Source organism: Dermochelys coriacea, chromosome 2 (genome assembly GCF_009764565.3).
Source record: "Dermochelys coriacea isolate rDerCor1 chromosome 2, rDerCor1.pri.v4, whole genome shotgun sequence".
Lineage (NCBI taxonomy): Eukaryota > Metazoa > Chordata > Testudines > Dermochelyidae > Dermochelys > Dermochelys coriacea.
In genome coordinates this window covers 46,798,939-46,821,935 of record NC_050069.1, presented here as the reverse complement: position 1 = coordinate 46,821,935, position 22,997 = coordinate 46,798,939, and the positions used below count along the sequence as shown (strand labels likewise).

Sequence of the window (22,997 nt, the reverse complement as noted above, 5' to 3'; positions counted from 1 at the left end):
CTCTCTTGCTGTCTCTACAACTGATATTAACTAACAGCTACAAATTCCAGTATAATGCACATTCTTACAGACATTGCTGTTGTTGGTGCACAAACAAGGAAGCAGGCAAAATGGAGAAACATTTTGATGTTTGCTCCATGTGAAAGCACAGAAGAAAAGCTAATACTGCCAAATGAAAAAAAAACCCCACAATATCAGCTAGGACCCTTGTGTTGTATTTTAGCTATTAAAAGAACATTACCGAGTGTAAAACTGTTCTGACGAGGCTCCAGATGGTCCTTTGTCCTCCTGCATTTTTGCTTTTCAGTGGTACTTTCTCAAGCTTAAGATCTTCAGACTTTACAATTGGGTGTTAGTAAAGTGTTTCCAGAGAATTGTTAAAAAAAAAAAAATCAGAAACTGAGCAGCCCAATCGTGCTATTGGGAGCTGAGTTGCAAAGTCCCCTTTGTTCAGAGGTACTAACCAGAGATTAATTAAAGCCACTAAATTTAGTTCAGAATGGACCTGAATCTAGATTTTGAACATCCCAAAGTTCAGATCTGAGTTTATGAAGGGAGTCCTGGATCTGGATCTGTGTCTTATTTTTTTAAGCTTTATTCCCAGGTCAAACAACATACAGTCAGGCAAAGCAATCACACAGAGGATTAGGACGCTCAAATTTCAGGGGTGATTGGGTCTTGGGTTTTCAGTTAGTCCAATCTCTAATAAAGACTATAAAGTAATGCTACTATAGGTGATTTATTTAAACTAATCCTAGCTAGCTTCTTAGCTGCACTGTTACTGATCTGCTGTGTTCTAACTAGCTTAGAAAGCAAACCTCTCGCCTTGACTTATCATAAGTACTCACGCCCATTTGGAAAATGTTGCCCATTCTGTGTGCCTACATATTTCCATAGAAACTTCTGTTCAGAAGAAGCTTTCCATTTCTGTGTTGTGGCAACCTGTTAATAATGCTCAGCGGTTATCTGACTGGTTGCCTCGGATCCCAATAGGAACAAGTTTCTATCTTGGCCGGCCTTTGGGTGGGTACAAGGCCTTAAATGGCAATAAAAACCGCTGTGCTGGGGCGGAGGCATCCTATGGAGGGAGGATTCCCAACACCCATGCATCAAGGAGCACTGCTCCAGAGTGGCATTCTCCAAGATACTCAGAAACAGACTTGTGAGTGGGCTGGCTGGGGGCAGGGGAGAATGCTGAGCATAGCACAGAGCCACTGGCACAAAATTATGCATGGGGCGGGTGTGGGGAGGGCCACAAACAGACTATATTTCATCCCAGATGTTCACGTTAGTTGTGTTCTTCCTTCAAGATGGCAGGAGGGCCGGAAGAATCCATCTGTTTATCTTCCATCTAGGTCCCCAAATCAGGCTTTGAATGATGAGTCCAACATTTCATCCTGATTATTTAGACAGCTTCTGGGACATGCACTCTTTGCAGTGTGGGGTAAATTCAGGCCTCTACCATCTGTAGATAAGAATTTAGATCTCTTAGTAAAAGTCATGAAACAAAGTAGTTACACTCTGCACTTTTCAATTTTGTATTTCTTCTCCCCACAACAAACCATGGTAGCAGCTCCCTTTTGAAATGTATTTTTCTTTATTTAATTCCTGCCTAGTCTCCGTCTTCCTGACCTCTCTCCCCACTTTAGTCCATCCAGAACACAGCTGGCAACAGCATCTTCCTCTGACATTTTCCTGACCTTGCTTTCCCCATTCTTACATCTCTGCACTCGTTTTTTTCCCTTTTCATACAGCCAGTTCAAGCTTCCTCCCACTTTCAAAGCAATGCACAAACTTGCTCCCACATATCTGATCTCACTGCCTCCTGAACCCAGTCTGATCCCTTTGCGCCACTAAAGGTTCTCTGCGGAGTGCTCCCTTTGGCTCCCTTGCCCAGTCTTAACCCTTTGTCTTTATTCACAGTCTCTTATGTTTGCAACAGCTTCCCAGCCGCATTCCCGAAGGATCCTGTCAAGTTCTTCTGTACCAGACATGGACTGACTGCAGCGCTTGCTTGTACACCCCAGATGTATTCATCCTTGTCATTCATTCAGTTGTTCTGAGTTGTCTTCCCATCAGGAGCTGTGCTGGACTATATTCAGTAGCTGCTTTTAGTATTGATCTGTAGTTTAGAAGAGCAAGGAATGGATCTTCCTGCTATAAGATTTTCTTGGCTGTCTGTAGAGCTCTCTCAGCCTCTCTGTTTGCTTGAGAGCTCCAAGTAATACAATCAAAAACATATTTTGTTCAGAATGACTTAAATTCTGCTGCAGTGAACTGTGGTCCCCTGTCCATCACTTGTTGTTCTGGAATATCAAAGTGAGCAAAAGTGCACTTCAGTTTCTCGATACCACTGCATCATGTTATGTCTTTCAAGTTCATTATTTCTATATATCAGGAAAAATAGTCCATGACAACCAGGTAATGATGTCTTCTGAATTCACCTAAATCTGCAGCAAGTCTCTTCCAAGATCTCTCTGGTTGAGGTGTTCATACATTGTATGATCCAGGGTTGTCTCTTACGTTTATTTGTACAGGATCTCCTTTCAAAAGTTATATCATCAAATCCTCCACTGAGTTCGTCCTCCTTTCTCTCTAGGCCCATCATGAGTGCTATTCTGTGGCTGAGAAGGTTTCTGGTCTTTGGTCACATACACTCCAAATGCATAGCTTTTCTCTTTGTAAGTTGTTCTGGTGGTGAAGTTGACTTGCACTTCAGAATACCTTCAGGGGTAGTCAGAGCTGTGTCAAGTAACTTTGTTTCTGAAAGGGGTTGAAGGTGATTGTAAGCCCTTTCTGATATGAGTATGACCTCAGCTCCTGAGTCAATTTAAAAGTCAGTAGTCCTGCCAAAAATATTCAATTTCACTCTCCAGGCTGGCTCTGTGTCATCACAAGTGACAGATGCCAGAAACATTGACTCCTGATTGTCTGTCTGTAATATGAGTTAACTCCTTTATTGATTTGGTGCAGCAAAGAGCTGCAAACTGTCCATATATTACACAGTGCACCTCTGTCTGGATGTGCATCATATCTTGAGATATGACTTTTTCCACACCTTATGCATGTAGGCTGGAATTTGTCCATCTTAGCCTGGGAATTCTCTCTCCCTGCCTCAGGGGTTTTATGATAATGACTTAAACTCTAATATGTCCGTTTATAGCTTCTAAGCTAGGCTCAGGTTTTTCAGGTTGCTCCTGCCTTTTATTCTGTTGTTTAACTAATTCTGACTGTTTTGCTATCTGTATAGCTGTGGTTAGGGCTAACTCTCTTCAGTTGTAGCTGTTGTGAAAGATTTTTATCTGTTAACCCAATAACCAGCTTGTCTGATATTTTCATGTTTTCCATTCCCCCAAATCACAATTTTTATCCAATACATGCAGAGCTCTTCTAAAACATTCAACATTTTTCCCTGGTTCTCTGATGAAATTGAATTCTCTGATGAAAACATGCTCTTTCATAAACCACATTTCTCTGAGGTATAAAGTATTCATCAAACATAGCCAGAACCCTTTCATAGTCATTTTTGTGACTGTATTCAGTAAAGTCAAATGATTTTAAAATATGCTGTGCCTGCTTCCCCATACCATATATTAAAGATAATACCTGTGTATCTCCAGTTTCTTTGTGTAGCTTGTTAATAACGCAAAATCTTATTTCCAGTCTGTTCATTCTGAAGGTTTATCAAAGCAAAATTTTCTCAGGCAATGACGAATGGCATGTTGATGAGATCCTGCAACTTTTGTTGCTGTTTCTTTTGTCTGCAACCTTTGTTGCTGTTTTCTTTCTGTTTCGGTTCTTAGTTTACTCCTGACACCATGTCATGTTCTTCTGTACCAGATATGGACTCGCTACAGAGGTTGCCTATACATACCAGACATGTTCACTATTAGATCCTTTAATGCTCTGTCAGTTATGGCTGGGGTTGTTCTAAATGAGGTATTTTACACAATGTCACCTAGTGGCTGAATAGTATAATACAGTTTAATATTCCATTACACAGTCTCTCTCTGCTCCTTTAAATCATTTAACAACCCAGGGGTCCTGGATTGACTGCACTCTAATATCCACACTCTGTCCATTGTTTGTACCACCCCTTGTACCTTTAGGACTGGTCTACAAAGAAACTTGCATCAAAATAATTAAATTGTTTTTTAATTCACACTTCTAGAAATTCTGGTGCAAGTCTGGGTGCTTTTTAGTTTACGGGTACCAAATCAAGTTAAATTGACATAGGATACTTGTATTCGGAAATGAGTGTTCACATACAGACTTGCACTGCAATCACAAATGAAAACCAATTGAGTTATTTCAATGCAAGTTTGTTTGTGGATGAGATTATAACCCCTTCAGAGCAGAGATTTTATTTTCCCTTTCAGGTTTAGACATTTTAATTGCTGACAAGTGCTTTGTGTAACTGCAGTGATATATATGTATAACTCTGTAGATATGCACAGTGCTTGTCAGCAATATTATATATATATATAAACAAACACAAATAATTACTATGGCCCTGGTTTTATGAGTGCACAGCACTGGAGTTAAAGAAAGCTCACTGTGAGAGAGGGACAAAAGCAAACTTGGGGCTTCTCTTGCTACCGCATTGTGAAAATATCATGATGGAATAAAAAAAAAGCAAATGCTCATTGTTTAAAATCTGCATGTCATACAGTGTATACAGAAGTTTATTTGAGCATAAGCTTTCGTGAGCTACAGCTCACTTCATCAGATGCATTTGATGAAGTGAGCTGTAGCTCACGAAAGCTTATGCTCAAATAAATTTGTTAGTCTCTAAGGTGCCACAAGTACTCCTTTTCTTTTTGCGAATACAGACTAACACGGCTGCTACTCTGAAACCTGTATACAGAAAGTGATTCCTTTCTCTCTTTTTCTCTTTAGATATTGAGAAGAGCAGACAAAAATGGTAAGATCAGTCACTTCTGACTCTTTTTTTCTCTTCAGAAAAATCTATCATACCCAAACCTGTGTTTTAATGCTTGATAAACTAGGCTGCACTAAACACATTCAAATGAAAACCAGCTTTTATTAGTATAGTAGTTGTCACTCTAGAAGTCAGACACATGATGTTTGATGCTTATGATTTTCTGTCCTGATCTGACAATTGGATCTGTATGGGCTGATCCTTGTGCTTGCATGGAGTCCCATTGCAGTCGATGGAACTATACACAGGTGCAAGGGTCTGTCCAGGTGGATCTTATTGCAGGCCTTAGAGTGTAGCAGCTACATTCAGGCGATAAAACTGGTTGCCATTTTGAATACCAATTAATTTTATAAGCTAATTACCAATTGTTCTTTTACATACAGCAGGCAGATTCTTATTAAGAAGAACTGTCTGTGCATGTGGGGACACATGCTACCTTTGGCTATGTGCACACAGAATCTATTGGGCCAAATTTTGCTTTCTCAGGGTAAACTCCCATTGATGTCAATAGTTTTGCTTGAGTAAAGACTGCAGTATTTGGCTCAATGAATTAAGTGCACATGCACTCAAAGGCAAAATTTGGCTTAGGCATTCTACTAGCATCTTTGTTCATTGTATGCATATGTATTATTAGTAACTGTGTTTACAAATGCCATTTAAATATTACTAATAGTTCCATTTCTACTATATTAAAATACTTAAATATATTTCCTCAAGTCAAATTTGCTTTCCTCCCACATTTTTCAGATATTTGTTTGTCTGTCCACATGTTAGAAGGCAGGATGAATGCCCTGAATGTAATTTATGTGTAATTCATAGTCATACAAAACCTTCTTGGTACATTAGCATGGACTGATGATTTTCCATTATGTAAAATACAGTAAGTTTAGAATAAAGAAAAGGAGTACTTGTGGCACCTTAGAGACTAACAAATTTATTAGAGCATAAGCTTTCGTGAGCTACAGCTCACTTCATCGGATGCATCCGATGAAGTGAGCTGTAGCTCACGAAAGCTTATGCTCTAATAAATTTGTTAGTCTCTAAGGTGCCACAAGTACTCCTTTTCTTTTTGCGAATACAGACTAACACGGCTGCTACTCTGAAACCTAAGTTTAGAATGAAATACTGGAAGCCCTGACACACACATGCAGTCCCACTGCATTATGAGGACCATCACAAGGGAAACCAGTGTGCTTGTAAATACAATTATAATTGTTGCGGGATCAGGCTCCAGTCTTAACCCAAGTTCAGCTCCTTTTTCCATCACAGAATTCCTGCATGGCTGGGGTAAGTCACAGAATTGTAGGACTGGAAGGGACCTCGAGAGGTCATCTAGTCCAATCCCCTGCTTTTAGTAGCTCTGTGCCTCAGTTTTCCATCTGTAAAATGAGGCTAATAGCACTTCCCTACCTCTCAGGGATGTTGTGAGGATAAATACATGTGGTAATGGGGACCATGTAAGTACCTAAGATAGATAAAAATAAACCTTGCAGATAGTATCTTGGTACATTTAAGGACTGGGAGGGGAGTATGAAGGTCTTTGTAAATGCTATATTCCAATACAACAGCTCTCACTGTTTTTCAATTTGTAGAGCTCAGTTTAATGGAGATCTGCTGCTTGTGGACCATATAGGATGAAAACATCTGCCATGTATCCATCTGCTATAAATTGTCAGAGCACCATTGTCATCAGTGGAGCTGTGACCATTTACACCAGCTGAGGATCTGTCTCCTGTCCTTTGGAACCATACCCCCCAACCCCAACACACAGTGGAACCAGATGGTTCTATGACAGCCAAGACCCTCCACTCCCACAGTGAGAGAATAGCATTGCCCCCTTAATTCATTGACCATACTCTGTTAATTCAAATAGGGGGGAAGTAATCCCCAGTCAGTGACAAACCTGATTAGCTCAGCATAGTCCAATGGCATGTCAGCCTAAAGGCAATTTGTCTTTGAAATTCACAACCCTTGATCTCACTAGAGCAAGGAGAAACTCATGGGAAAGAACACCCTGATTCTAAGGTGATAATTCAACCAGGTTAGTTGTATTAACATCACTCAACAAATCAGAAACTGAAACTGTACTTGTGTCAATGTTTGCTCAACTCCTGAATACCAACAAACCTAACATACTTCCATTCTTTTGTGATTTAGCAGAGTAAACGCTCATGCCACATTATGGGTATGTCTACATTTGAGCTGGTTAGTGTAGGTCCCAGCTTGCATACACTTATCTGAGCTAATTCCATTTGAGCTAGCCTGGGCTGCGTGGGCAGCAGCTTGGGCTAGCTGCCCAAGTATGTAACTGCCTGGACTCCCAGCTTCATACTCAGCCAGCTAGCCTATGCCTTCACCCACGTTACTCCAATTACACTGCTATTTTTAGCATGCTAGCTCAAATGGAATTAGCTCATGTAAGTGTATGCAAGCTGGAATTTATACTATCCTGCTCAAATGTAGATGTACTCTAAAAGTGATCAGATGTGTTTCTAAGAGATGTGTTTGCCATGAGATAACCTCTGTTTGAGGAAGTCAGATATTAGAAGGCTGGCCACATATATATAGCATGTTTAAGCTGTTGTCGGCAAATGTTTCAAAATATTCTTTTGTGAACTGGGTGCTTTGCATTGTAAATGACATCTGTTCAGTATGGTGGGAAACCAAATATTGATTTACTGTTATATTAGCATATCATGTTTGTTGCAGTAATGTATGTAAGTTCTTGCACATATTGTTAAGGTAGTGCTTAAGGTAATCATAGCAATCTTTTACATTACCTTCAGTGAGAAATTAAAATATCAGAACTGTATCCTAACACTAAAGAAATATATGTCTGTTAGATATTAAGCAACCTTATTAGTTACAGCTCAACTAGTAGTAGGAAAACTAATCTAGGTATTTCAAATGCAAGTGTCCCAATTGAATGTAAAATACTAAAAATACTATTAATGAAAGGTCAATGTTTAAACCCAAAGAGAGAGAACATTCCAGTCTCAATCAGATGGGAAATGCATCAAGAATTCATCTAGGATATTTCATGAACCAGGTATCACCCATGACCAATTTGGGGAACTGACTTCTTCACTACAGGCTAGAGCCTGCCCTGTCCTGAACTAGCTTTCTGGGAAGCAAGAAGGCACAAGGAACATCTTCCCTTCCCTGTCCCTAGCAAAGCAGCAGGACATAATCTCCCTCTAGAATTCAAGAGAAGAGTAGGTGGAACACTCAGCCAGTGCACTGGTCCACTTCCCACGCCACCAGATTGGAGATATGTCTTGCTCTCCTGCTAGCCCCTATGATGTAGTCAGTCGAATGAGCTAGCCAGAGACATGTGCTGCTTCTGATCAAATGAGAACTAAAACGAGTTTGGCAGCACATTGTGCTAGCTTACTCCAAGCTATCCTGCCATGCAACTCCAAAGTGTGTATTGTGCAGAATGCATGGCTGTCGCTGTCATTGCTCTGTTCCACCTTACCCCACAAGCCGCCCTAATACAGCTCCCAAAACTAAAGACTGGATTTTGTTCACAGAACGGTAGTATTTACTCGTGCTAGGTAACTACTCAATAGATTTTGAAATAGCACAACTCCTTGGTATAAAATGTTGTAATCTAGACATAGATAATATGGAATACCCCAAAGGACAATACATGACTTCTTCTAAAAACAAAATGAAATGAGAGATCAAAGAGATCAAAATGGAAATCTTGCTGTTAAATAAGAACATAATTATCACCACTCACAAATGCTACAATGGCTATATTACCCTTAGGATCATTAAATATGGCTCTAAATTATAAACTGCACCATCAAATAGTCATATTCCTATATGAAGAAGAGTAAATTTCATGAGTATTTTCTAACCTTTCATTCAGCTGGGATGTGTTTCTTTTGCTAAAGTAGCCAGGTTCGACAGGCCTCTTTACCACTTCAGACATACATACCACTGCATAATTTTGAACTCTTTTGTTGATTTCTTCCAGTTCTAACCAATTATCCATACTCTCAACAAGATCAGGTGACTAAGCTATATTTGTAGTTTACATTTTCATACCAAAATGGGCTGATGATAACTGATGGTGCGCTCCATAAATGCAAAGTATAGATTAGATCAACACCGTTTTAATACCTGGCAATCTCACATGTGCCTGATTCTCTTACTCAGAGGGAGCACAACATGTAAGTAAGAAATGCCAGTGATTTAAGGGAAAGGAGGAGGAGTATAGCTGGTTGGAAATTTTCCGACAGACACCAATTCATTGAAAGCTAAACATTATGATGGAAATTCATTTTGAAAGAAAAAAATTGCAAACAATCATTTTTATATGGTCAAAATGTTCAGTCTAAACTTTTTTGGGAAAGGAATGTTTTGATTTTCTGTTTCAAAACAAACTTTGTTTTATCTTTTTATTTTACATTATATTATATCAATTTTTTAAAAAGTCTAAATCAAAATGAAACTTTCAATCAACTTGCAATTAATTTTTTCAGGATTTCATTTTATAGCAAATTTCAATTTCCTCCCCCCTCCCCTCCCCATTCTCAAACAGAATTTTTATTTTTAGATTTGCGGAATTTCCTGTGAAACAGCAATTTTTGTCGTCCCCCCTCCCCTGTAGGGGAAACAAAAGCATACTGGGTGGGGACCACCAAAACTTTGGCTTTCTCCATCTCTCCCGAAAATCAATCTTCACTCCTTCTCCCCGCAGCCAACAGTGTGTGCCATGCATGCTGGCTGCACTGGAACTACATGATTCCATTACTGTCTGCACTAATCCCTTCACTCACCTTCTGACATGGTTTGAAGGACACAGGGCTGAACTATGGAACTAGGGTCTTGCATCAGCAGCATGTGGTCAGTTGGCCACAATCAAGTGTGCACTGTACTAGTTGCTGGTCACTGGGGCCATATAGCACAATAAAAATCGTGCTATACTTCTTCCCTGTTTGCATAAGAGTGGACATTCAGACGGTTTCAGAGTAGCAGCCGTGTTAGTCTGTATTCGCAAAAAGAAAAGGAGTACTTGTGGCACCTTAGAGACTAACAAATTTATTAGAGCATAAGCTTTCGTGAGCTACAGCTCACTTCATCGGATGCATCCGATGAAGTGAGCTGTAGCTCACGAAAGCTTATGCTCTAATAAATTTGTTAGTCTCTAAGGTGCCACAAGTACTCCTTTTCTTTTTGCGACATTCAGACGTACTCCCTATTTCCCCACCAATCCACTAGCAAACAGTCTGTGTTAATACAGAAAGAAAGAGCTAAGGGTGTTGAGACCAGACCTCTTGATCTCAGAACAGTGACACTCATCCTTGAATTGCTGGAGAGCTGCTTCACCATTAAATGGAGTCACAAAGTGCCACACAATAATCACAGGGCAGTGCCCTGATGCTGCACACAGGGGTGAAAGTAAGGGGGTACGGGCCAGTACAGCATACCGGTAAAAGGTAGCTGCCAGGACCGGCCCATACAGCTGACTTTAAAGTGGCCGCTGACGGGGGGGGGGCAAAAGAAGTAGCTACCCCGGGGCCACGATTTAAAAGGACCCAGGGCTCCAACTGCCTCTGCCGCTATCACAGCTGCGCCGGCCAGAGCCCCGGGCCCTTTAAATCGCCGCTGGAGCCATGGGCAGTGAGGCCAGGGAGCCCAGACAGACTGGCTGGGGGATGCTGACCCCCACCCCCGCCCCTTCCGCCCGAGGCCTCGCCCCTTTCGGGGGGGGGGGGCAGAGCGGCCCCGTACCAGTAAAATCTGCATTTTATTTTCACCCCTGGTTGCACAGCATCTGCATCCTGATGTGCTTCTACTCTCTCTCCACCTCTCTGCAACTGAGTGTGAGGAGGGACCTCCTCTCTCCTGACTGCCCTTTTCCCCTTTAGCATTCTCAGACCTTTCACAGCTATCGCTCAGAGAACAAGAGAGGAACTCGCTAGTTTCTGCTTTCCTCTCTCAGCGGGTGGGAGAGCTTGGCCTGAACACCACCAATACGTTGGCTCAGCTCTTTGCAGGCTACCTGCTTTGTAATGAGAGGAGCACTTTTTTAGGCCTGCACATGCTCTCTTCCTTTTGGGGGGACCTCTACATGCAAAGCATACTCTCAGCCTTTTAAAAGCCTCCAGCCCTGGTCTGTGTGGAGATAGCCTTGAAAACACAACTAATGGCTAAGGTTGAAATTGTCACTAATCTAGTCCACTCCTAAAGGCATCTGAGGCTGGGCTTTGTGGGACTTGAATAACCAGTTACTTGGCTCCAGACCCATTCAAAACAGAGTGGTAGTGCTAGCTGAACTGTCAGTGATGGCACAAAGGACTCTGCAAGCTACCTCCCTGGTGGCTGTCTGCATTTAATCCACATCCTGAAGTGAGCTGTAGCTCACGAAAGCTTATGCTCTAATAAATTTGTTAGTCTCTAAGGTGCCACCGGTACTCCTTTTCTTTTTGCGAATACAGACTAACACGGCTGCTACTCTGAATCCTCTCCCATTGTGAACTCTGGTTACAATTGAGAGCAGCCCAGTGGCCTGAGGGATAATCTGGTCTAGTCGACTACATGCACAGCTCTATAGCAAGAGACTTTAATTCCCCATTCTGACACCGACTCTCTGCGGCCTTGGTAAAGTCACTTACCCTTTGTGCATTAGTTTTCCCATGAGTAAAATATCAACCTCACTGGACATTCATTGCAATAATTAATAAGTTTGTAAATCCTGAAGAACATGCTGAAGTTCCCCAGCCATCATACTGAACCCTACAATGACTGGGAACCTAGCAGGACCCCCTCTTGCCCCCAGCTTCTTTGGAAATTGAAGCTTGATAAACTTGTAGATGTTGGGAACCATGTATGGACTCCAGAACAAACTACATGTGCTCCACTTCTCCTGCAACAAGAGGTTGGTATTAGTACAAAGATTCTCCCACTCACTTTTATATGAAATGATTCAGTTAAGTTTTGGCATAAGCCCAAAACCACCTTGCTGCAATCACAATAATGGCCAGGATCTGGTTACATTTGAGGTTGGGTCCCAAATTTATTTTCACAACCTTACCCAATAATATTAAGGCCAGCTCTGATCAATGATCTAATAAAAACAAAGAGCTGCAATAGGCAGACCTACGAGATACAAGTTAAATGTAGAATTCTCTATTTGTGAACAGACAGGAACACAACTCAGCATGTGACGAAGAATGACTGCAACTAAATGAAGAAAAAATAAAAAACAACTGCATAGACCAAAACAAAGGATCAAGAGAGCATGGTCTGAATACCAAGTGCCCAGTGGAAAAAACCTGCAGATCCAATATAAAATATTATAATGCACTCTCTCTCTCTCTCCTGACTCTTAGTCTAGCTCGTTGTCTAATTTATTTTTTTAAATTGCTGCAAGCTCTGAGCTGTTTGAAAAATATTCTCTTTCAGCAAGTAACTTAACTGGAATTTTGATAAAACTTACATTCTGATTAGTCACCTTCAGAAATCGTTACTGTTTTCACATTGATACGTTTTCATTCTACACATCCCAATCTTTTTATGACACAGTTGTCACAGTCATGTGGGCTTTATGTGCATTATAAAGACTGTTAAATAGTCTTAAAATAGCATCACTGTCATCATATCTGGTTTGATAATTTCATATGCTCTCCTGTGTACAGCATTACCTTAAACATTAGTACAGTGGGCAAAATCCTGGCTCCAATGAAGTCAGTCATATGGACTGGTTTCACCCCAATTCCAACACAATACAAACAATGGTTCATCACAAGTGTACTGCCCAAAGGACTCAGGATAATTTTAATATAAGGCAAAATTCAGAGAGTGACTGAGAACCGACAGCTCCCTCAGGCTCCAATGGGAGTTGCAGCTGCTCAGCACCTCTTCATGATTGACTCATAATGCATACACTGAGTTTTCATTCATAATTCATATGTCACACAATTTACATAGAATAAATGAACTTAACAATGATAGAATTGACACGTTTCAGAGTAGCAGCCGTGTTAGTCTGAATTAGCAAAAAGAAAAAGAGTACTTGTGGCACCTTAGAGACTAACAAATTTATTTGAGCATAAGCTTTTGTGAGCTACAGCTCACTTCATCGGATGCATTCAGTATCATTGTTAAGATCAGTCAACTATCTGGTAACAAGTTCCATTCTCCAGAGATCTGAATTCCATTTCCATGTTTAAAGATTTTTTTGATTGACAGCTCATTTGCACGTTAAACACTGATTTTTACATGCAAAACTTCTGTGGGGCTGTGGCTTTCACTAAATCTTAGTTATGGTGATACGATTTACAAGTCAAATGTTTTTGAAGCACTCAAAACTGAGAGCATTGCAAATTCCTGACTTTAATACTGGGTTCTAAATGCAGGAATCACTTGGTGAAGTTCTATGACCTGTGGCATACAGGGGGTCAGATCTTATGATCATAATGGTCCCTTAGGCCCTAAATTCTGTGTATATGTTGAAAAGGCTTGAGGATAGAATAAACCCTTGTGTCACACCCTGCCCAGTGGAAATCACTCACTGCCCCTGCTGTTGGTCACATTTATTATGAGGCTTGCCCTGCAAGATTTTGACAAAATGGAAGTTGCTGGGATTTCCACTGGTAGACACCCCTTAACTGACCTCACATATGCTGAGGACATGATGCTTTTTGCTACCACCACAGAAGCAATTCAAGAAATGTTGTAGTTTGTAAAAACAGCCAGTGAAGAATATGGCTTATCGCTGAATGAGGTGAAAATGTAATGCATGTATGTTGACACAATTAACAAAAACAAGATGCAAGCAGACATCACAATTAATGGTCCAGCCACAGAGGCAGTAGATTAATTTAATTATTTGGGATCATACATATTCAATAAAAGAGGGTGTTCCATAGAAATTGGAAGAAGATTAGGAATGGCTCATTCAGCCATGGCCTTGTTGGAATTTCTTCCGAAACCTTTTGCACTTGGCTTATCCAGAACATCTCATCCACTTTTGAAGAACACTCCATCCAGTTCTCTGGGATTCAAACTTGATTCGATTCCAGCTTATCATTCAGGTTCCTTTACTAGACATGGACCAGCTCTACCCCACACTGGCCAGGCCACGGGTGTTTAGATACAGTGTGGTAGCATAATTCCAAATCATGTCACACACTACTAGGTACTAACATCTATGCTTCTTGAATTTAATTGGTTTGGACATCATATGGATCGTATAAGAACCAATCGCTTTGAAGATTGTGTAAGGAATTAATCACTTATGTCTTCACCTTATCCACATTTCAAGGTTATCAGTTCAGGGTGTTCCCACTTATCTCAACTAGCCCGAAAACACCATCTCCAGCACAGTCTGTCACACTCTCTTGTTTACAGTTTAACCTGGACACAAATCAAACTATAGGCAAGTTTACTCATGCCCGGCAAGATGTATACCTACATGCCTATACCTACAGAAGTTTGGAAAAATTGTGTCATCTGAAAATGTCTGACGGTTTGATTGAAGAAAACTTAATTTTGTCCTTAGTGACTTTTGGATGTGAATCAAGGGAAATTAATGCTGCTGTCAAGAAGAAAATTGAAGCTTATGAGATGTGGTGCTGGGGAAAACTGTTGCATATCTCCTGGATAGAAAAGAAGATGGAATGGTTATGTTAGAAATATTATTGAAGAGAAACACATCCTGCTGTCAGAAAGCAACAAGTGCAAATTTATGTGCTTTGGTCACATCAGGTGTACAGATGGAAATAATCTCAAGAAAGTTATCATGGAAGGAATAGCAGCAGGTCATCATAGTAGGGGACAGCCAGTAAGGAGAGGGATAGATGGTATGTGTAGTAGGAAGAGAGCCTGAGATATAAGCCCTGGTATTAGAGGCCTGGTATGAGTCCTGAGGCCTGAACTAAAGTAGCAGTTAAAACTTCACCAGTTGTGGTGTTTAGATGTTGCTTGTAATTATTAGAATTGGGAGCACTGGCTGTTGGGAGTCTGAAAGGACAGGAAACAGCAAGGATGGGGGAGGAGTTGAGAGGCTGGGAGAAAGCTCCAGACGGAGCAGCAGCAGCTTGGTAAAGAGGTTTCCACTTTGAAAATAAAGTCCTGTTGAAGCTTGTTAGTACCTTGCCTGGTTGATACAACACCAATATGAAGCAAAGTCAGGTTGTGAGCAAGAGGCAGGCCCTGCTCACAGAATTTGGCAAGCATGGGGCTAATATTGCAAAAACACGTATACAAGGCAATGGGTGGCACCCTAATATGTCAGAGGGTGGCACCCTAATATGTCAGGGGTAATTCGCAACTTGTTTGTATCGGTGTATAAAGATGTATCTCAGAGGACATGTCTTTGGCCAGCCGAGGGGGGAATGGAAAGTCCCACCACTGAGTGAGCTGTGTCCATTATCATGAGCATACATGTCTTAGTATCCTTGTAGAGTCTGCCGGGTGCTATTACCGTGCTTCGCCAACAATAAACTTGGCTGGGTGCCTTCGCTGAAAACCGAGTCTGTGAATTTATTGGGCAGTTTAACTGAGGTCTGCTATCTCTATTATCTGCGCAGAGCAGGGACAGCACACCAAATAAGCACACACACAGCCAACATCTAACCACAATGTGCAGCAGGTCACTGGGAGGTCAGATGCAAAGTGCTCAGAGCTACCGAAGAATCACAAAGAATTTAAAAAATTCTGCTACAATGAATAAATGGACTTTACTTACTTACAGCCTTAAAATCTATTAATCATTCTACCGAAAAACTATGGTTATTGTTGGGGACTGCGAGCCAGAGCTTACGGGTTCTCTTTCCAGCTATGCCACTGACATGTTGTGTGATCTTGGGTCTGCTTATGTAAATTAGCTTCTCCATCTGTGAAATGAGCATACTACTACTTATATCTATCCAAAAACACAAGCTGTATTAAAGCACAGTGCATTTGCCAGGCTGGTTAAGGATCTGTATCTTTTTTTATTTCTAGTGCCTTGAATGCAATAGACAAACATTTATTATTCTGTAGCACATTAAAATTCATTACTTGACTTCTCCTCTGCACTCTTCATCAGTATTTTTTCCGCTGATGTGCTGTTTGCAATTCTTCACACTTTACCTTTTTCTTTCATTTCCTTGCATCCTGGCCAGCTTCCCAGCTCTTCACCCACTGAATCAAATCAGGCAAAAGTAAGAGAGACAGAGAAAATTATTTTAAATCATTGAAGTTGTCCATGTCATGTTTGAATCCATTGCTGATAGTTCTATGCCCAGGACTCCTCTCTGTCAAATGAAGGAAAAGAGGCAGCCTAGGGCAATTTTGTACAAGCCCTCTGTAGCTAGACTGTGGGGTTGGAACATGGAAGTGTGTTTTTGCACTTTTTTCATCTGGATGTCCTATAAGTCATGTTGACTGTCTCTGCAAGGGCATATTGCATAGCAGACTCGAAGGATGGGTCAGGTCTAATTATGGGCCTGTATTTAAGCTGAATTTTGAGTTACATTCAATTCTGTCCTAAAAGTGAATGTGGTCTGAACTTGGCACTTAGGGCCTAGAGATGCAGATAGGCACTTAGTAGGATTTTCAGTAGCACTTAAGCAGATTAGGTACCTAACTCCCAATGAAATTCTTAGGTTTGAGGATCTGGCCTTTGGTGCTTATAAAGCAGGAAGAAGTGTTTTCTTTGGCTCTCTTCAATTTCATACACTCTACTGTATAGATGAATGCTCTCCAGGGCTGGAGACACGTGTCACTAGTTTCTCTTATTCTCCTCCATCTTGTTCTTCAGCCCAATTAACTTATTTAAAATTAATTTAGGAACCCCAGCTTTTCGATGAAAGCTTTTGAGATCACTGTGGCAGCCTGGCTCACTTTCCTGCATTCATAAGCTGCTGGCTGCCAACCAAGGCTCCCTATCTTTTGTCTCCCTGTATGACAGTTAATGCCTCCCTTTTATTCCATGGGGACTTGAAGCTGAGAAAGGTTAAGAGATGCAGCTTAAACGCTGGGGATGGAAGATTGTTGCTTTGTGCTTTATCCTTTTTCAAATTTATTTGAGCATAAGCTTTCATGAGCTACAGCTCACTTCATCGGATGAAGTGAGCTGTAGCTCACGAAAGCTTATGCTCAAATAAATTTGTTAGTCTCTAAGGTGCCACAAGTACTCCTTTTCTTTTTGCGAATACAGACTAACATGGCTGCTACTCTGAAACCTATCCTTTTTCAGTGCTTCAAAATCCTCCTTTTCATATTTTTTTTAAGTTTTGAGAAAGAGCAATTTAAAGACATAGGCCCTGATTCTCCCCTTCCTTGCTTAATCATTTGCACCTGGCAGAGGGATGATGCTCAGGAAGGAGGAAAGCTTTTGGGTGGTTCACTGAAAATTAGTCATGGTTTGGCCCCATTATGTGAGCTGAAAACTGCCATTTGTGCATGTGCTATAATTTTTTTAAACGATGATGGTGCTTTTCAAAAACAATTTCCCAATATGCAAAATTAAATGGAATTGCACTGTTCATATGCATCTTGCTAATTTAGAATGATAGAAATATAGTAGCCCTTGTATTCTTCACTGCACAATTAGTCAGAAATGCTAAAGCTAGCCCTGCTTACTGGTTAGTTTATACTGTACATGTGGGAGCTAACCATGAGGCGCTCTCACTTTAGGTTAGTGGCTTGAATACATTTTTCCCCACATCTGCTCACTCTAATGCATGACATGCTGGACAGTGACCATTACGATGACAGGTTGCACCTCGAGGCTTCCATTTAGCTGTATGATCTCCCAGCATTAAGTGACATCCCCCACTACTGTAATCATGTGCACTCATCACCCATTCACTCTCATGTGTACAGGTGCAAAGTTACAGGAGTTTTCCATCTTCATTGGCTTCATTACCCCACTCAGTCCTCTGGCTGAGACGCTGATAGTCCAAACCCCTTCTGGGCAAGGAAGTGTACAGGTGCAGTCCAAAGTCCTAAAGAATCCACCTAGCCTCTGGGGCCTGGAACCCACCCTTTCCTGGGGTTCTGCCACCTTCTCCCAGTTCTGGTGGCCTCAGAGTCCAGGCTCCAGCCTGAGCCCATACATCTACACTGCAATTTTATAGCCCACCAGCCCCAGCCCCACCAGTCTGAGTCAGCTGGCCAGGGCCAGCTGTGGGTGTTTTATTGTAGTGTAGAGACGTACTTTCTGTCTGACAAGAAAGTAACTAATTACCACCCAGGTGGAATGAATAGTCCAACTGGCCTTTAACTCTTTCTCAAACCTGAGGGGGTTTCACATTTCTTTTGTGGAAACTATAGCTGTATTATGAGTTGTAGCTCTGAGAGATCCCAACTAAGATTGGGGCCCCCTTGTGATAGGTATTGTCTGAATACAGTTAGAGAGTTTCGGAACTGAAGGGCTTACATTCTGAGTAGTCAAGACAAACAAAGGGCCCGAAGAGGAATTGTTTTGGTTAACTCCCTTCTGCCCTGTGATCTTGTAGCAATTCCATACTTTTCTCTGCCTTTTGCACACCTTGTGTTCACCATAGCTCCCTTCTGCTGGATGTGTACACCTGTTAATGTCTCATTTGGAGAAAGACATTTGGATGCACCATATGCCCAATATTTTTGTGTATTTTTTTTTATCACAGGGGTTGTCTTTGAGTTCAAGAAAACAATATAGTTCCCCTGCATGTGGATTTCCCATGTGGGAGCTGCTAGCTGTGAGAGCAACTTACTGGCAGCCATGTCTCCTAGGCTCTAGTCTTGGTTCTATTGCTGACTCACTGTGGGGAAGTCACTTAACCTATCTGTCTCACTGACCCCTTGTAAGATGGGCATAGCCACACAGAGATGTGAGTTTTAATTAACTAAAGTGTAGGTCTTTGAAGGAGATCTTTGAAGGAAAGCTTCTACAATAGACAAAATGAAAACACTTGTGAAAATGTATCATAAGTGCCCATGTGCTAGACTGGAAGGTACAGTGTATAGCTCCTTCTTTCATCCATCCGCATTTGATATATAGGAGTATTCTGACTCCAAGGCAGACAGGGAGCTGTGGCTGGAAGTTAAATAAATCATGTTTATGAAAGACACTGGAGAAGGCATGCAAAAGCAAGGCTTGCAAAACAATTTGAGGCCATGTTCCCCAGGCAATGATACTGGAGTTTGGTGTAACTTAGATTTGTCTAGGGAAGGAATGACTTAAGAAAAGCTGAGACAGACAAGGCAGATGAGGTAATATCTTTTATTGGACCAACTTCTGTTGGAGAGAGAGACAGGCCTGAAGAAGAGCTCTGTGTAAGCTGGAAAGCTTACAAACATAAGAACAGCCATACTGGTCAGACCTAAAGGTCCATCTAGCCCAGTATCCTGTCTTCCAACAGCGGCCAATGCCAGGTGCTTCAGCGGGAATGAACAGAACAAGGAATCATGAAGTGATCCATTCCCTGTTGCCCATTCCAGCTTCTGGCAAACAGAGGCTAGGGGCACCATCCCTACCGATCCTAGCTAATAGCCATTGATGGACCTAGCCTCCATGAATTTATCTAGTTCTTTTTTGAACCCTGTTATTGTGTTGGCCTTCACAACATCCTCTGGAAAAGAGTTCCAGAAGTTGACTGTGCATTGTGTGAAGAAATGCTTCCTTTTGTTTGTTTTAAACCTGCTGCATATTACTTTCATTTGGTGACCCCTAGTTCTTGTGTTATGAGAAGGAGTAAATAACACTTCCTTATTTACTTTCTCCACACCAGTCATGATTTTATAGACCTCGATCATATCCCCCCTCTCTAACAGCCTGGAACCAACATAGCTACAACAACACTGCATTCAGAAAATTTTGTCTTTCATGAATCATCCTCTGTTTATATTTACCCATGACAAAGTTTGAAGTCTGTAAGGTAGAAATTTCAGGTCAACTGCAATAAATCACCTGGACCAAATGATATTTGAGGGTTGTGAGGGAAATGAAGTATGAAATAGACACATTGGTAAAGGTACAAAGCGAATTCTTATGAAGAGCAGCCATTCCTGAAGACCCAAAAGTCAGTGGATACTCTGAGGTGCTGCTTTAAGAAAACCTTACTGAGGGTGATCACCTTTACCAAGGAAACTGATGGAGAGCTTGACTAACGACTGTATTACTGCAAGTTTACTCTGGTATAAAATTAGAGTAATCCTCTGGTGAATCACAACTCAGAGTGTAACTAAAGACAGCCTAGTACAGCTCTTAGATGAGAACAACAGGACAGGCTCAAACCATCATAGCCTCTGAAAAAGCCCCTATAATCTGTCAGGGATTTTTATAATTAATCGATAAAAGTGGACATTGTTTACGTGGATTTTCAAAAAGCTTGTGATTAGGTCTCTCCTAAGATCATTAGTGAAAATAAATAACCGTGAGGCAAGAGGCAAAGTCTGCCCAGGGATTATGAATTTAACAAGTTAAGCAATAGAAAATAAACCGCTACAAGACCCAATCCTGCTCCCTATTGGCAAAACTCCCTGTGATTTTAATGGCACAGGATCTGGTCTCCTTAAAAGTAGAACCAGGTTAATAGAGGAGTGCCTCAAGGTTCTGTAAACTAATGGATACTATAGACCCCTCTCTTCTCTCTGAGTCAATCATGGTCAAGGTTCCCAGAGAGAACACTGATGTCATGCATGTTCCTTCCTCATGCATAACCAATGCCACAACATTTGAAGCCCTCCTTTTTTTAAAGAGGGTGAAAGCTAAAGGAGGCAGTTTGAGTAAAGGGATCATTGAAAGCATCTCTGTTAAGTGATTAAGCTACAGCCAAAGATGATATTTATTAAGAAAAGCTTGTTCATACAACATTCATTTGATATTCACACTATGTATCTAGTGCCAAATGGCAGATGTATTTAGATTCTCAAACAGCTGTTTATGGCAGTTGTGTCACAGAAAACCGCTTGTTCAAAGCAAAATATTGTGCCACCTTGATTTTTTGGCTTTTTGTCACTTTTGACATTTTATTTAGACTTTAAGGGTGATTATCTGCAGCTGCAACCTGTCTCTTTGCATGTCAAACACAGCGATGAACAAACCTCCAAATGTTTAGCTGAGACAGAAATTCATTTTGCCCAATTTTGAATCTGGGCAAAGCTTGTGAGTTTGAGCGGAAAAAACAAGTGGGAGAGAGTGAAAAATCCTTAACATTGCTCCCTGGGGACGTGCATTGCAGTACAGTATTTAATTACATAATAATGTACTGTTTTTCCAAAGAACCCCTGCCTCATTATGGCTGGAGGAGGAGGCAGGATTGTGGTAAATATCTAGAGTCAGGCCACCCCCGTTCATTCTTTGTACTTGTTGTATGATGTGTCATGAGTGAGTCAGGGTATTGTTAGAAGACGAAGAATAGCTGTGTGAACTCAAACTTTTAGAACCATCCCAAAAATTATTTGAATGGTTTACACAACCTCAGACTGAGAACTTCCCCAAAATAATTCCCAGATAATCTTTTAGAAAAAAAATCCAAACTCAATTTAAAAATGGTCAGTCATGGAGAATCCACCAGAACCATTGGTAAATTGTTCCAATGGTTAATTATTCTCTAAAAGTTTTCACCTGTCCCTCTTTTTCAATCTCTCTCGAGCCACTGACAATGTACATATGCCACTCAGCCACTGATGGAGTGGCTCTAAACAGGAAAGAATACAAAATCAGTTTGTATGCTAATGACATTTTTGTTCTATTGAAGAGTTCATTCAAATCAATTCTACCATTATTGACTGTAGTTGACATTTTTGTGGAGAGCTGTGGTTTTTGCATTAACTGGAATAAATTGCAAGCAATGGATGTATCTAAAAGATCCTTATCAGTTTCAGCATTTCAAATATTCAAGGAACTAACTTATTTACATGTTAAGATTTGTCCCAGTCTTCCCAAAATTGTTGCTATAAAGGTGAACTATATGCAAAGGGAAATTTCCAAGGATGTAGAGAGGTAGCATTTTTGTTCTATTGAAGAGTTCATTCAAATCAATTCTACCATTATTGACTGTAGTTGACATTTTTGTGGAGAGCTGTGGTTTTTGCATTAACTGGAATAAATTGCAAGCAATGGATGTATCTAAAAGATCCTTATCAGTTTCAGCATTTCAAATATTCAAGGAACTAACTTATTTACATGTTAAGATTTGTCCCAGTCTTCCCAAAATTGTTGCTATAAAGGTGAACTATATGCAAAGGGAAATTTCCAAGGATGTAGAGAGGTAGCATCTCCTCCCTGTACCCTTACTGGAGAGAAGAGGCATAGCCAAAATGAACATCTGTCCAAGAGTGACTTGTGTCATTAGCCTGTTGACTTTCTAGGTCTCTCTCTCACGCTTTGTGCAAATAAATAGGCTTACTGTGCAATTCGTATGGGGTAAAAAAAACTTCATTTGTCATACAAGGCCCTTAGAAATGTCTGGGCAATTAGAGGTAGAGGATTGCCAGATTTGTATCTATATTATCTAGAATTCCAATGCAAGGATGGTGTCCCTAGCCTCTGTTTGCCAAAAACTGGGAACGAGCGTCAGGGAATGGATCACTTGATGATTACCTGTTCATTTGCTCTGGGGCATCTGGCATTGGCCACTGTCGGAAGGCAGGATACTGGGCTAGATGGACCTTTGCTCTGACCCAGTATGGCTGTTCTTATGTTCTTATCATTGTAAAGTGATTCCCCTCCAGTGGTTCTGTGTACACACAGTCCTGGTTCCAGATTAAAAAAAGCTTAGCTGTACAGTCTGGTTCCCTCTCTTCTTTTATATACCTTAAGAGGCCACCCTCTCCTTTAAGAAATAATCCAATCTTTGCATCTACATAGGACATCCTACAACGTCTTAAAACGATTACAGCATTCAATCTTACTCCTCTTCTCATACCACAATGGGATAACCTGCACCCCAGGATCAAGGCCAACTCCATGCTTCAGATAATTTGGATGGAAAAAGGAGTAACAAAAAATAAAGAGATAATACAAAATGATAGACTGGCATTCTTCAATTACACTTATAACAAATAGCAGCTACTGCTCTCCCACAGTTCCTTCTTTCCATGGCTACGTCATGGGTGCACAGGC

The 22,997-nt window shown here is 41.0% G+C and overlaps 1 protein-coding gene across 2 annotated transcripts in view; it reads left to right on the top strand.

Annotated features, from left to right (window-relative positions):
• The window catches only part of NECAB1 (N-terminal EF-hand calcium binding protein 1), a 152,612-nt gene that overhangs the window by 3,628 nt on the left and 125,987 nt on the right, over nt 1–22,997 (top strand). For both annotated transcript variants that reach the window (XM_038392593.1, XM_038392594.2), the window contains exon 2: nt 4,900–4,924. In XM_038392593.1, coding sequence (XP_038248521.1) covers nt 4,900–4,924 — 25 coding nt within the window. The remainder of the gene's footprint in view (nt 1–4,899; nt 4,925–22,997) is intronic.